The following is a 15,573-nucleotide window of genomic DNA, read 5'->3' on the forward strand; positions in this document are numbered from 1 at the left end:
GGTAGCCCAGTGCTTTTTAAGTTGGTTGACGGACCCTGGATCTAGATGGCACCCAGGAAGCTTTGCAGCTTGTGATGGTTCCTCCTTAGTTCTGTCTCCTCCCATCGCACTGGCCTCTGCTCATCTCAGCAGCTCCTTGCCCTCCATGTGTCCTGTTTAATTTTCAGATATACTTCTTTTGACACCAATCTGTCCTCAGCTCTTCCCCTGGTTGTTTATGGGTCTTATAGCTTTTTTCCTTTGACAAATAACTGTAAATTAATGGCTGATCATTTCATCTGAACCCTTTAGTTGAGATTCTTGTCGCTGTGTGTTGTTCAGTCACTAAGTTGTGTCCGACTCTTTGTGACCCCATGGACTGCAGGACACCAGGCTGCCCTGTCCTTCACGGTGTCCTGGAGTTTGTTCAGACTCACGTCCATTGAGTCAGTGATGCCATCGAACCATCCCATCCTCTGTCGCTTTGGCCAGACTGTAATTTGAAGACCTACATGCTCACTTGAAAATAGAATTTCAAGTGTGAGAGACCCTGTGTGTCTTCCTTATCTCCCTTTCAATCTATTCCCGTTGATACACACACATCTATAAAGTGTGCAATAGCTAAACTATTTCCATATAAATATCTTGTATGAACTATATTGCTACAAGAAATATTCATCGTGCTTCTTACAGTTCGTGTAAATATATACACGGACATTTCATAAATATATATATATGCGTATGCATTACATCAGTGGGACCCTCACAGCCTCTATATTTAGTGGATGTCAGATCTAGATGCCACAGTGAGCAGCAGTGGGGGGCTTTCTCTTCAAGTCGGTTTGGGAAAGCAGTTTCATGGATCTGAAGCACAGCTGGGTGGGGGAGGGGAGACAAAAGCAAGGTTTCCTATTTATCTGAATGTGATGACTCTTAAGGTTTAGCTGGATGGTTCTTGTGATTGTGGTTGCTGTCTTCAAAGTCAAGTGGGGCAGGATGCTCTGGCACCCCCAGATCTGTGGGAGGCACATCTGCCTTTTGGTAGTGCGGGAGGCCCCCGGCTGTCCAGATTCTGATTCTACTTGTTTTCATGGTTTCTGGAAAGGAAGCATGTTTTCCAACTACGTTAAGGTGCAATTCTGTTTCTTAGTGGAAGAAAACCACAGTGGATTAAACAGAAGATGGCTGTGGTGTATATTTTAATTCAAACAAGACTAGCTACTAGGTTGAGAGCTTGGGAGGGATGTGGAAAGGATTGGAAGGGGTCCTCTCCCAGGGGACGTCCTGTGTCTCCACCCAAGTTAAGGACGCTGAGGGAGGTGTCCTGGTCCGGGTGCGGGTTGGAAAAGAATTTCCAGACATGAGACAGAATGAGAGGGAAATAAAGTTTATTAGAATGGGAGACACTGTTAGAACAGCGGGCCAGCTCAAGGGAGAACTGACGTAAAACAGGGGTCCTTAGTCCACTTTTATACCCAGGGTACAAGGAGTGAGATAGGGGTCTTGCAGGTCGTTTGCTGATTGGATGAGTCACGTATACTGGGTTGGGGGCGGAGAGTAGGGCAAATACCTTCTCCCTATGGGGTAGGAAGGGAGACAGGTTATATTGCTCAGGAGGACCCGAAATCCATTAATAGTTACAACGTGGGGTAGGGAAGGACCATAAGGGTCTGCTTTTTCTGTTCCTGCATTCCAAGACCCTCCTTGGTTTTATCTGATCTTTCGTCCTTGGATCATCACAGGAGGCCGCAGTTTTGTAGGTCAGGGGATGGCAAGGTCTCTTTCCCTCTGGGATTTCTGTGCTTGGACAGTGGTGCCAGGAAGTGGCCTTGGACTCAGATCCAACAAGCGCTGGCAGCCTGCGGTAGGGGCCGCCGAGTGGCCCGGTCCTGGCCATTTTCTCAAGTGGTCACGGAAGCCAGGGCAGAGCGGAGTCCCGATGGAAGGTGAGGGTGAAGATGCCCACTCCGCGTGGAGTGGGAGGACCGGGGAAGTGCCGGGGCAGGTGCAAGCTCCCCGCAGGGCCCCTCCGCCTGGAGTGTGGGGTCCTAGTCCGCTCAGGACAGGAGGATCCATCCCAGCCCAAGCGCTGCCGACAAGTGGGAAAGGGCTGCGTGAGGGGGGCGGGGGTGGGGTGGGGTGCGGGCGGGTGTGGGGTGGGGTGGCGGCGGGGCCGAGACCAGCAGGGAGAGCCCTAGATCCTCAGGCAGGACGACGGGGCGGACTCCAGCAGGACCGGAGGGAGGAATCCACCCCCGGAAAGGCAGGGGACAGCCAGACGCCAGCCTGCGGTCTGAGCCCGAGCCCAGCGCCCGGGCGCAGTGGGTGTCTTTCCACACAGGGGCGCTGGAGCACGTTTTCCTGCAGAGGAAGAGCGAATGTGCACCCCGACCTGAGCATCCCAGTAGGTGTCGCCCCCACACGCCCCGGGCTCCCCACTTCCTCTCAGTGCAGGGGTTGGGGGCGGGCGCAGAGTAGGCTTCGGAAAAGTTGCGGGCATCTCAAATGCTTCAGCCTCCTTTGGCATTTACGCGTTTGTCGAAAACGAAAATGAAGTTCGCGATACACACAGATAAGTGGGGTGTGCCGGGAAGAGCGCTGAACTGAGTTGCTCGGAAATCACCCCCCCACAGCACCCCACCGCACCCCACCGCACCCCGGTCGGCCCTTGCCTGCCTTCCGTGACCTTCTCCTTCTCTTGTTCTTGAGACCTGTTTTTGGAGCAGAGCTTGGTTTGGGAAGGAAGGAGGCTCATCGGAGGCCGCGACCCCGAGCCCCCTCCCTTGCAGCCCCGCGGTTGGCTTCCCATCACCCCCTGTGCTCACCCCCGACCCCCCGGGGTCTCGGCTGTTGCCGTTTCACGTTAGGCAGGGAAAGCTGCGAGGGAAACACGAGGGGGAGCGCCCCGCAGGGCGCCGGGGTTGCAGCCGCGAGCGATGCGAGCGCGTGGACGCGGAGCTCACCCCCGCGCGGAACCGAGGACCAGCGTCTGGGGGTGCCGCCCCCTGCCTCCGTGCCCCCGACGCCCCCTCCCCATCGCGGGCCTTTTCTCGCTGCGCCCTCCCGGAAGACGGCTGGGTGCGCTCTCCCGGTGGCCCAGAGCCCCGCAGCGCGCTCCCGCACCCACGAGCTGCGTGGCCCCGCGGCCTCCCCGCTGCCAGCCCCGGGCCCCCCGGGCGCCGCTCCCAGGGGTGAACGGCCGCGCGGGGAGAAGGCGGGGAGGAGGAGCTGCGCGGGGACCCGGGGCGGGGGCAGCGCGGAGATGCGCTCCGGAGGCTCGCCGGGCTCTAGGTGGTGCCAAATTCCGGGGCCTGGGCATTTTCCCTCCCTTTATGGTTTTCTGTTGTTTTTCTTCCCCTCAGTGGCTTTGATTAGGCCGTACGCGGCCGTGGCGAGGAGTTGAAAACAGAAAAGCCAAGGAAAGCGAACACCCCCCCCAGACCCCGGCTCCGCCGAGCCGCCGGGGAGGGGTTGGAGGAGGCTGAGCCAGGCGGCCGCTCGGCGGCGACTCGAGAGTGGCGCGCGGGAGGAGCGGCGCGCTGCCGCCGTCCTTCCCTCCGCCTCCGCCTCCTCCTCCTCCTCTTCTTCCCCTCTCCCCCCGTAGGGCGCGGGGGAGCGGGAGCCCGGGAGGGAGAAAGCCGATATAGGAACGCCCCAAAGACAGCCGGCGAGAGCGCGCGCAGACCGATGGCTTCGCTGTACCAGAGGTTCACGGGCAAGATCAACACCTCGCGGTCCTTCCCGGCGCCCCCGGAGGCGAGCCGCCTCCTGGGCGGCCAGGGGCCCGAGGAGGACGGCGCGGGGCCCAAACCCCTCGGAGCCCAGGCGCCCGTGGCGGCGCCCCGGGAGCGCGGCGGCGGCGGCGGCGGCGCGGGTGGCCGGCCTCGGTTCCAGTACCAGGCGCGGAGCGACTGTGACGACGAGGACGTAAGAGCATCTTGGGGGTGGGTGGGAGGGTTGGGGGCGGACGCGGGGCTCCAGGCGAACCCAGGGGAGACGCGCCCGCGCCGCGCCTGCGAGGGTCTCGGGGCTCCCTCCCCTCCCCCACTCCTCCCGGAAGCGCGCCCACAAATCCACTCCTTGCGCGGATCTCGGTCACCGCCGTCCTGGAGCGGGTCCCTGTCTGCAGCGGCGGCGGGCCAGGAGTTGGTGGCTTTGAGGGCGGCGTTGGCGGAGCTGCGCTGCTGGGCTGTGGAATTGGCTGAGGGTTCACGGCGGCCCTGGGGACGCTTGTTGTTACCCGCATGCTGCTATGGATCCTAAGGAGAGAATTCGATCTGTGTGTGATTACGAGTTGGTTTCTCTGTTCTTTCTTTCTGTTTTCTTTTGTCTGCTTTAAGACTCCAGGAAGAGACTGTCCCAGGCTCCTTTTCGCCCCCTCCCACCTGTCACTGGAGCCCTTACCTCCCGGGCTGTCACTTGTCTCACTTCTCCGCTCTCCACCCTCTCCCCCAACCCCCCCCCCCCTCACTGGTGGTGGGGCTGGTGGTGACCCTCTTTCCCGAACCATAAGATAGAACCGCCTGCCTCTGAGGCCCATCCCTCTTTCCCAGGCCCAGCAGTTTTTGCTGGTGGGAGTCAGGCCCTGCCTGTGCCCACACCTAGCCTTGGACTAGCCACGACCTTGGACTGTGTTAGTGGGAAAACTTCTCCAGGAGCACGCTTTCTACTCTTGTCAGGGCTGGTAGCTGGGGGTTTCAAAGGTTGGATTTGCATATCACCTTAGTAACCGATGACTCAGGCAGGACACCCGCAGGCTGCCCAAGATGGATGAGTTCAACCACCTCTATTGATCTCTTCCAGCTATTCCAAGGGCCAGGGAGGGCCAACTGATGCTTCTGATACCCTGTGTTTCCAGAAAAAAACAGAGAAAAAAATCCCAGACAAGCTCTCAGACAGGCAGACAGGACTGGCTCAACTGGTCCAGCCCCCGCTGGGTGTGTTGGGTCCTAGAGTTTACTGTGTGTAGCTTTCAGTGTCCCCCCGGGGGCACCTGGACGCAGGTCCTCTCGCAAGCCTCACAGATGACCACCCCTGACAGACCCAGGGCGGTTCCTGTCTCTGCCCTGAGCAGGAGGCTGTGGTCTTTCAACATGTCCTGCCTTGGGTCATTGGTTGTTTTGTTTTGTGAATGAAGGATCTGGAGAGGTGGCAAAAGTTTGTGGAAGATGTGGTTACACACACACACACACACACACCCTGTATTAGCGCTTGCACGAGATTTTATTTTGTTTCATTTCCAGACTCCCCTGGTTACACAAAGACCTATCAGAAAGATGGCCCTCACTCCAGTGGGTCAGGTCCTAAGGGAAATGCATGAATTCTCAGATTCAAGGAACCAGAATCTTTGAGGAGGGGTTTCATTGGGGCAATTGAAAAATTATGGAAGATTAAACTCCAGAGATTTGGGGGAAGACCACCGCGCTGCAATGCAGACAAAAACGATGCACGTTTTGCCTTAAATCTTTTGACATAAAACTTGGAATTTGTTATGCTTGAAGTGAGAACTACGAGCAGTTTCCTTCTCACAGGCTCTAGGTGTCGCTAGGGGAACAGAGAGGGGAGAGTTTCTGAATTTTGTTGTAGCCGGTCTCCGCCCATTTCCCCCTCATCTTAGCTTTGAGCATGTACTCCTCCTTTCAATTTGACATATGTCTAGAACTGTTCCTCAGATAAGCAAAAGGGTTGCACTGAGGAGCAAATTATTAATTTAACATTTGCAAATGGTTTCTGCTGAGATGACTCTGAAGAGTATATCTACTTTAAATTCATTAACTCCTGATATCAATGTTTTTTATTTCATGGAAAATGAAAAAAAAGGGTGTGTGTATGTCTGTGTGTGTAAATGTAGGTATAAATATAGTGTATGCAGTATCCTTATGAAATATATATATATATCATGTTTAAAATGTATTATTAAAAAATTACACATGGCTAAATGTAGCATCAATTTCTTGAAAACTTTTATGTGCTTGTCTCAGAAAAAAATATTCAGAATTGGAAAAATTATGTCTAAAAATACACTACATAGGTGTACACATTAAACAGATTAATTACCCTCCAGTCACAGGGAATGCCATTTGCTACGAGTTAGTACTAGTTAAAGAAAGTAGGTACAAAAACTACTTTTCTGATATCAGCCCTTGTTAAGATTAAAGAATCTTAAGTAATCACCCTGCTACCTACATTTAACCCTTAAGATGTACAACTGATTAGGGATACGTTGCATATTCTTCTCTGTACCTCGGGCCCCAGGGGATGCTGGGAGCTGTCCAAGGTGCTGAAGCATCCTCTCTGTTAGCACCCAGGAAATCTGCAGCACCTTCCTCTGGAGCCCCAGCACTAAGGCTGCTGGTGTCATTGCTCTCTTGTGGCTTGTCTGTTCCGTGGAAAAGAAACAGCCTTCCCACCTTGGTCACTCACATGATGGTAAACAGCATTACCTTTAAAATCCAATGAGCTTTGTGTCTCACTGTCCTGCCATCTAGAAATGAGGAAATAAAATGTAGCTCTTGATCTGTGTCTGTGTGTATGCACACGTGTCTGAATAGGACCGAGAACGAACAGTTCTTTGCAAAATAAAGTTGAAGGTAGTTACCAGGCCTGGAAGAGAGAAGTCAAATGCTGCAGTTGCATGGTTAGTGACTAGGAGTGCATTGCCAATCTGCACCAACTACGTGTAGGGACCTCTCTGCTGTGTAAAAGTCTGTTTGGAGTGGGCCAGTTTTAAGGTGTGAAGTTTAACTTTGAAGAAGAAAGAAAGTCAGAGTGTTTTCTACCAGAGTTTCAATCTTATATTTATTTAAATAAATAAATATAAGATATCAATCTTATATTTATTTAAAGTCAATGACTTGGGAGAACCCTCTGAGGAATCAATAGCATGTTGATTTAAAATTCATTTCATAGGCTAAAAATAAGTTGACTCTTAAAGGGACTGTTGCTAGAAGTGACTTTAAGGGAGTTTACTCACTTCTGATAGGAGTTAACTTCAGTGAATTTAAAAATACTGAACCTTGTTGTGCCCTCCCTCGAGCATTTCCTTTTAATTTCTGAAAGGACTTTGGAGGCCACGGTGACTGTCAGGGCAGCAGGCTTGTTGGGGCCACATCAGCATGCTCCTGTATTTTAATTTTTGATGACACATGATTTCCTAACAGTACAAATGTGATGACAGGATTTTAAAACAGCAATTTGGCCAGAGCAAAGATTGAGCAAAACTCATTGCTTATGCAGTCTATCTTATGATGTCACTGCTGTCTAGCTTATGATGTCATCCTTCTGATGTATTTCATCTTCCTGTTTGTCTGCAACCACAGCCCTTCTTCCTCTCCACCTTGACTTTTCACTGATATGCTGTCAACATCCTGTTAATTTCTCCTTGGAGTTTATCAACTTTAACTTTTCAAGCAGCTTGACTCCACAGAAATATTTGTATACCTTCTGACTTTCTTCTGCAATTTCAAATGTATTTAAAATCTCATATTATCTTCCTAACATATTGAGGAAAAGGTTAAAACTTTCAGCCACCAGCTTGATCTCATTATTTTCATGTCAAATTTGATAATGCTTAGTGTAACTCATCTATAGAAGAGTTATGGGATGTCCCAGTGTTGCTTGGAGCTTTCAAATTCTCAATCAAGTGATCTAAAGTGGATTCACTAATTCATTACGAGAATTCCTTTTTCCTCATTTAGGTTGGTGGCACACTCACATTCTTACTGTCTTCATTGCAGAAAACTGCACACAAAATATCTTAAGCATCCTCTTAATTACTTGATATAATGGCCTTAGTCCTTGTTGTCTCCTCTTTTGCTCCTGATCACTGCCACCCTACACTTCAGACTTCTGTATCATGTGTCTTTCATGATGCTACATGAGTTCATGTCCTCTCTCTCTGACCTTTGTATTCTTCAGTAAGTCCTTTTCTTCCCCTCCTCTTCCTCATGTAGGGGGTTGGGAGAACCTATACTCCAAGATTTTGGTCTCCACTATTCTATTCTTTCCCTGCCATGCTTTCTTCTTAAGATAAATTAAATATTGGGAAAATTAAAATGAAGATAAAGGGAGCTGAGTATATTTCACAGCTTCTGTAATAGCAAACGGCCGAAGTAGCTAAATTCCTCTGGTATAAACCTCCTAGCATCTCTTCTGAAGAGTATTTGCTTTTCTAATTTGCAGAACTGGAGACCTGTAGGACTGGAAGGACCTTGGAGGTCCCCACGTGGATCTCTTCCCCCACCTTCTGTTCCACAGATCAGTTTCAGTGGTGGTGACAAGACATCCACGTAAACTATATCCCTGACTTTGTCACTTCCCTCTCTTTTTCGTGTGGTTGTTTAGTCGCTCAGTCATGTCCAACTCTTTTGTGATCCCATGGGCTGTAGCCCAACAGGCTCCTCCAGCCCATCCATGAGATTTTCTGGGCAAAATTACTGGAGTGGGTTGCCATTTCCTTCTCCGGGGATCTTCCCGACCCAGGGGCGGAACTCACGTCTCCGTGTCTCCTGCACTGGCAGGCAGATTCTTTACCGCTGAGCCACCACTTCCCTCTCTTTACATCTCGTTATTCTAAATGACTTTCTGCCTAACCTCTTTATTTCTACTTCTAGTGCTACTATTTCTTCCACCCCCAAGCGTGGCATGCAATATACATAAGCTTGTACAGTTACATTTCTCTCAATATCTTGATTTCTTTCTTGTAATATGAAATATCTCACTAGATAAGCTTTGAGGTGCCCTAATGGGTTCAATGCTGGGTAACACTATATCAAAGTGCCCTACCACAGCTGTCCTCCTGAAAAGTCTATTTTCTGGATTTCAGAACAGTGTTAAACACACTACAAGTCAGTCGGTTCATCCAGTCTCAGTCATGTCCGACTCTTTGCAACCCCATGGACTGCAGCACGCCAGGCCTCCGGTCTATCACCAACTCCTGGAGCTTACTCAAACTCATGTCCATCGAGTCGGTGATGTCATCCAACCATCTCATCCTCTGTCGTCCCCTTCTCCTCCCACCTTCAGTCTTTCCCAGCATCAGGGACTTTTCCAAGGAGTCAGTTCTTTGCATCAGGTGGCCAAAGTATTGGAGTTTCAGCTTCAGCATCAGTCCTTCCAATGAATATTAAGGACTGATTTCCTTTAGGATGGACTGGTTTGATCTCCTTGCAGTCCAAGGGACTCTCAAGAGTCTTCTCCAACACCACAGTTCAAAAGCGTCAATTCTTCGGTGCTCAGCTTTCTTTATAATCCAACAATCACATCCATACATGACCGCTGGAAAAACCATAGCTTTGACTAAGATGGACCTTTGTTGGCAAAGTAATGTCTCTGCTTTTTAATATGCTGTATAGTTTGGTCATAACTTTTCTTCCAAGGAGCAAGCGTCTTTTAATTTCATGTGCTTACTATCTAAAACAGTCTCTCTGTGAATGTTTTGGTAAAGTAGCTATAACAAAATTATACAAAATTTTGCTTATTGTCTCAATGCAGAGCAGAGTCATCATTGGGAAATTGTCTGTTACAAGGAAGTACGAATGCTGGTGTAAACAAAGATTTGGTGCTGACTGATGGGTGAAGCCAAATATAGCATCAGAACCGTCTTGCCTCCGCTCTGCACACTGTGTTTTCCAAAGCACCGCTGTGTGTACCTCATTCCACCTTCCCTGTTACCTAGGCCTGGGGAGAACCACAACAAACAGCTAATCTGTTGGCTTGAAAAATTAGTCAGGGTAAGCCTGATTTTTTTCATTTGGATGAGTCAATTGTCCACTGTGAGTTATCGCAAATAAATTTCAATGAGTTGACAAGCCTTTGCTCTGTAGAGTCGGCCAAAAAAAGTACGTCTTTGCTTAAGGCCGAATCTGTTTGTGAAAAATGAGCGTTGTGCCTTCTCGGTGGAATTGAGTTCTGTGTAGCAGTAAGATCTTTTGAAGTGAGCACGGCAGCCTACTTCATATGGCGTGCTTCCTTTTATTCCTGCTAGTCCACACTTTTAAGTAATTTACTTGTATCTGTTACCTGTAGATATGAGGAGGTCTGGAGTATTAGATAACATAGTATCAATTTATATTTTTGACAATGGAATCAGCTCATATTCCCACATGAGATTAATATTCTAGTATCACTATGTAGACAGGAATTGCTCTAGATGTTGACTTTGGACATCTTTTGTTCATAAAAATAGAGCTTTTTATTTCATACTCCAGGCTTTTTCTCCTTTGGAGTCAGAATGATTAATGAGTTTAATTTTTGGAAGCAACTGGCAGGAGTTGCTGAGTAAGATGTACAAGCTGATTGTATATAACCCTGTTCCTTTTAATTACTCTGATGATAATAATGAATTTATCATGTGCATATGGAATGCTTCTCTGCAATATACATTAGTGATCCCTTTCATGGAGTGTTGCCTATAAAGTAATATGTACAGTAAGCCTTTCAAAGTTAAATTCTGCCTAATAAATACAGTGTTAAGGGCAGTCAGTACCCATGTGCTATGCTATGCTTTGCTTCATTTTAAACACATCCATTTGATTTTATGTACATGTACAAAAAGAAAAGCACTCAGCCTTTCTGGTTAATGACTTTTGGAACACTTATCTTTAGAAGGATCTGCATCTTGAAATTTTCTGAAATAAAATATTTAAAAACCGGATAACATCTCATCTTACAAATGAGAAGACTGTAGGTAGTTATGTGAATAATATTCTGTGAATCACTGTGTTCTCTGGGCCTCAGAGAGACTCAGTCTTCCCTTCTCTCCTGTGCTCTTCTCAGTATCCACTATGGAACTGTGATTGAGTGGGAGAATTAACTTAATTATATCACTGGATTTCAAACGTATGAACGTTATGAAATCTTAGCAGTCTAAATTATTTTGATTCTAAATGGATATGCTAATTGCCAAAGGAAATAACAATTTCGCCACAGTAGTATGAGACTTTTGCCCCGAATGGGTTTCCCCAATGGTCTTACTCTTTTTGCCTCCGTACAATGCTTTCTGTGTTTCCTAACGGCATCCAGCTCCACTGGAAGCACAGGAAGTGTCCAGTTTTGTCCCATAATCCGGGAACATACATGGGCACCTTTACAGAGAGTCTGAAGCCAGGAAGGCCCACGAGGTCCAGATGGTAGACTTCCAGGTGGTGAGCATCCTGCTTCCCAGAGTCAGAACATCTCCGCCGACAGCAGCAGGCACTGGCGGGGAGGTGGGTAGGCACCATAGCCGGGTGCCTGGCAGGGACTGGAGTCTTGCCCGGATGCAGGAAAGAGGGGGACTCCTGTTGCTACAAACGGAATGGTTCTCAGGTTGTAGAACAGTCGTTCCCTTTAAAATAGACAGACAAACCTAACTTTAACTCATTCCTGTGGTATGTAGATAAACAGCTTGAAGGCATTTAGAATACAGTAAAATCGTACTAGTACCATGCCCAATGAAAATTAAAAAAACAAACAAACAAAAAAACCCAAAACATACCTCCACCTAGTTTTTAATTAAAAAGGAACTTCAAGATTTTCCAGGGTATCACAGTCATTGTCAAAACTTAACTTTCTCTAATGTTCAGATTTTATTTGCTATCAGCTTTTACCTTAGATGATTTGGGGTCAGTTTTAATGTGCCTCTGTTTAAAACAATGTGGAGCAGGTTTTCATGGCATGTTCCCCAGTTTGGGATTGAGAAGACCAAAGAATCCTTCTGTCTCCTGTCGTTTACTGTTTGGGAAGATTTAGTTTAAAGACAGAACTACTGGAATTAATACAGCTGTTTCACACAGCAACAGTCTCTTTGTTATATCATCTGTAATATATTTATATGATTGTTTATATCCCTTCTATTTTATATATTGTGCACCTAGTATGTTTTAAGATGGCATCAGCCAGAAGTGGACCAGGAGTGGAAGAAGGGAGCATTGAAGAATAGGAACAGGAAAAAAAGAGGTTTTATGCAATACAAGTGAAGAGGGGTAGGGTAAAGCAGAAACTAGAGGTGGAGAAATGCATGAGAAGATCACAGGCCTCCAGGCTCCCTAACCATTTGCCCCAAAATATTTAATTTCCTAAACTGTATTCAGATCCTTCCTATGCTTCATGCAGTATGCCATCCAGCAATTTAAAAATCAAAAGCAAAAATAAGAAATCTCTTTGAAAGTCCTGAGAGGTGACACTATCTCATCAGTTTGTGAAAGCTCTCAGAGTTGCAAGCGGGTTGCAACCCAACAAGGTAGTGAAACCCCGCCTGCCTTGTGAATGGCTCCAAGTCCTGGAGACGCATGGCTGGTTCTGGTCTCTTTGTGGTTCCTGCGCGTCCCTCCTCAGCATCTCCACCACTCTGCGGAGGGACCGCTGCCTTCCGGCATGTGAAGCCAACAGAGACAAGTGGTCCCATGCTCTGACCTCTTAGTCCTCAGGCTGCCTGGAGATTAGACTTTCATCCCCGCCTACCTCGCCACATCGTCTTGGGAATATTCACAGAGGGGACGGTTGTCATTTTCTGGAACACTTGGCTGCGTTATATTAATGGAACACCTAGCTCCTTTCCCAGGCGAACTTCGAGGTCTTCTCTGTTGTTACGTCCATTTCATCTTTTCCGACTTGCAAATGTGTGTTCTCCGTGCCAGGTTTGAGAGCAGTGGGCTGCAGGTGAAACTCTTTGAGTCCAGAGTGAACCCATCTGTTCGCAGGTCCACCCCAGAGTGCATTGCTGCTGAAAATAGCACTTTGAGGAAACAGAGGCGCCGCTGAAACTTAATGGGGGCCATGGTTAGTTCGCTAGAGGAATGAGTAGGCATGGCACTTGGAGAAACGGAGCCAGAAGTCAAGTTGGGCTGAGTTTCCAAACTGGACCTCACGTTGAGTGTTCCCATGGTTTGGCACAGGGTCACTGCCTCTCTGCGCGCTATTGTGGGTCTCACGAGCACCCGTGGGCTTATGCCCTCCCTCTTAGCATTGCGTGTGGTCACGTGGTTGACCTTGGCAGGTGGAATGGACTGGAAGTGAGAAGAGCTCTCCTAAGTGGATGCTTTGTGAGCCAGCCCATGGTTTGCCCTGCTCTCCTTCCTTCTGCCGTGGACGCTGGCGGTATTTCGGGTAGAGGACATTCAGCGGGAAAGATAGAAAGTTAGGTTTGTAAACCACCTAGATTACACCCGGACAGTGTCACTGGGCCTGAGCTGACAGACGTGGGGGGATACGTGTCCTGTGGATCAGCCACTGGGCACTGTGTCTGCACCTTGATTGCATCCTCGTCTGTGGGCAGATCTGGCGCTTTCTCAACCGCAATGCGAAGTTTCATTCTACCTTCCTGCATCGTGCTTAAAACTTTTCAGTTCTCAAAGGGATGGAAACGGAAATTTCCCTGGGAGGGCAACCAACGTTGGGATGATGAGTTTTAACCAGTTCCCTCATTTCCTGTCTTTCGGGAGCATGCTTGTTGGGTGAGGGGGAAAGGGTGAGAAGAGACAAGTGTGGGTGTTCATGGGGGGCGGGGCAAGGGAGAGACTGGGTAGCAGGAGTGGACGTACAGGTTCCTAGATAATAATGATGGAAGCAAACGGCCTTCTGGATGTTGCAAAGGCTCAGTCTTAGAAATGAGCCTTCTGGGCTTTAGACCTTTCAAGTCAGAAATGAAGAGACTCTGAAGTTCACAGAAGGAAGCCTGGAGGCTTCGAGCCTGTGTCCTGATACTGTGTGCTATGCTCTTCATTTTGCGTGGATTTCACTTTTTTTCCCATCATGTGGAATCCATTTTACTCAGAATCTATATTTGCAGTGTAGGATTAAAGAGGACACGTGTGTGTGTAGTGTAAGTCGCTCAGTTGTGTCCGACTCTTTGCAACACCATGAACTGTAGCTCACCAGGCTCTTCTGTCCATGGGATTTCCCAGGCAAGAATACTGGAGTGGGTTGCCATTCCCTTCTCCAGGGGCTCTTCCCAACCCGGGGATTGAACCTGCATCTCCTGCATTGCAGGCAGATTCTTGACTACCTGAGCCACCAGGGAAGAGGATATGTCTTCATCTAAACAATAGGCGATGTCGTCAGACACGCCCAGATCTAGCAGATGCTCTTTCTCCCCCATTGCCTGTCCTGGCCAGTTCTTTATTTCACATGTAGAAAGGTATCACCAGTTTCTCTTCCTTTTTCCTAGATTTTTCGTTCCTCTAAATGGACAGAAAATTCAGCCCCTAAATGACTGGTTATCTGTTACAGGGAGAGGGGAGATGCTGTTAAAGATGGGGCACTGTTTCTATGGAAACAGGAGCTGGCTGTGATGAGCGGGGATATCTGGTTTCCTTGTCGGGCGCTGGCCTTACTGGACATGCAATCACTGATACCCCTCCTCATGGCTGTCTTGCAGCACCGAGATCATATCAACCAGAAGCTTTTTGTCTCCCCAGGTGCCCGGAGCAGAATCGTAATGTCCTGTCTCCCTGAGATCTTTGATCCTGCTTCTCCTGCTCCAGCGCATCTTTTATTTCTTCATAGCCATAGGGAAAACAGTCTTGTTCTCGACTTCTGGGGTTCATCACAATGTCTCTGAAATAGAGGCGGACTTGAGGGGTCGTTTCTACCCGCCCCCCCCCCCCCGGTATCTGTCACTCCCTCTTCACACAGTTGAGAGCCATTTTCCTCCTTGGATGGACTCTCAGAAGTTTTCACACCATCCTCCAAACTTCCCTTCCTCTCACCCCTCTCAGATCCATCCTGACCACACTGACAGTCCATTCCCCCGTGTCCTGAACTCACTGCAGAACATCGCTCCCCGGGGTGACCCTGCCCCAGGTCAGAGCTGCCCGCGCGGCTCCTCACTTCCCTCGGTAAATGTCAAGGTCCGTGTCATGGCCGGAAGGCATGCATTGTGTGTTCCCTCTGCCTGCACATCCTTCCTTCCTGCCCTTCACATCTCTGCTTCCCCATCGCTTCCTCAGGAGTCCACGCTGGCCATCCTTAAAGTTGCAGTTCCCCCACCCAGCCCTCCTGGTCTTCCCCACCCTGCCCTGCTTTGCTCTTCTTTTCCCATGGCCATTTATCACCTTCCAATATGTTGTTATGATTTTCTTATCATGCCTGTTTTATTTTTGTCTCCCCCCCACACACACACTCACACTCTTAGAATATCAGCTGACTAGTGTCAGGATCTCTGGCTGTCTTATTCTCTGGCGTGTCCAGGTTCCTGGTATAGTATCTGTCATGGCCAACGTGCTCAACATGCCTTTGTTGCAGGAATGCGTGAAGGACTGGCATCCTGCCTGACCCTATCTCTGCTCACTTCTATTTGAATAAGCACAGTGCCCTTAACCCAGTTCTCCAGACCTTTTTTTCGAAATTAAAGGAGTTCTGAAATTAGAACTCTGAACCTCCTATGTGGCTGCTTACAAGTGGCTACAAATGGATTCTTTTCTCTTCAGATTTTCATCCTTTGTTTGATTCTGAGCAGTTTCTGCCCGATGGCCTGACTTAAGACCACAGCTGAGAAGACAAAACAGTTATTAGGGAAACAGTAGGAGTTACTTTTGTAGGACGTGCTTAAGATGGGTGACAGCTCACATTAGTAATACTTTGTCTGAGTTTAGAAATAAGCATGAGTTAAAAAGA

At 48.7% G+C, this 15,573-nt stretch overlaps 1 protein-coding gene and 1 long non-coding RNA gene across 2 annotated transcripts in view; one reads left to right on the top strand and one right to left on the bottom strand.

The window, feature by feature from the left end:
• Positions 1-1,350: 1,350 nt before the first annotated feature.
• LOC145524568 (uncharacterized) lies at positions 1,351-3,874 on the bottom strand. Its single transcript, XR_014067673.1, has 3 exons — positions 3,665-3,874; positions 2,652-2,690; positions 1,351-2,340 (listed from the first exon to the last, which is right to left on the bottom strand). It is a non-coding gene; the product is annotated as an uncharacterized LOC145524568 (long non-coding RNA).
• DPP6 (dipeptidyl peptidase like 6) overlaps positions 2,861-15,573 on the top strand; it is a 774,296-nt gene continuing 761,583 nt past the window's right edge. Inside the window, exons 1-2 of the mRNA XM_081537115.1 lie at positions 2,861-3,057; positions 3,342-3,906. Coding sequence (XP_081393241.1) covers positions 3,667-3,906 — 240 coding nt within the window. The 5' untranslated portion in view covers positions 2,861-3,057; positions 3,342-3,666. The remainder of the gene's footprint in view (positions 3,058-3,341; positions 3,907-15,573) is intronic.

This window comes from Giraffa tippelskirchi, chromosome 10, assembly GCF_054371585.1.
Source record: "Giraffa tippelskirchi isolate mGirTip1 chromosome 10, T2T-mGirTip1v1.2.pri, whole genome shotgun sequence".
NCBI classification, from domain to species: Eukaryota; Metazoa; Chordata; class Mammalia; order Artiodactyla; family Giraffidae; genus Giraffa; species Giraffa tippelskirchi.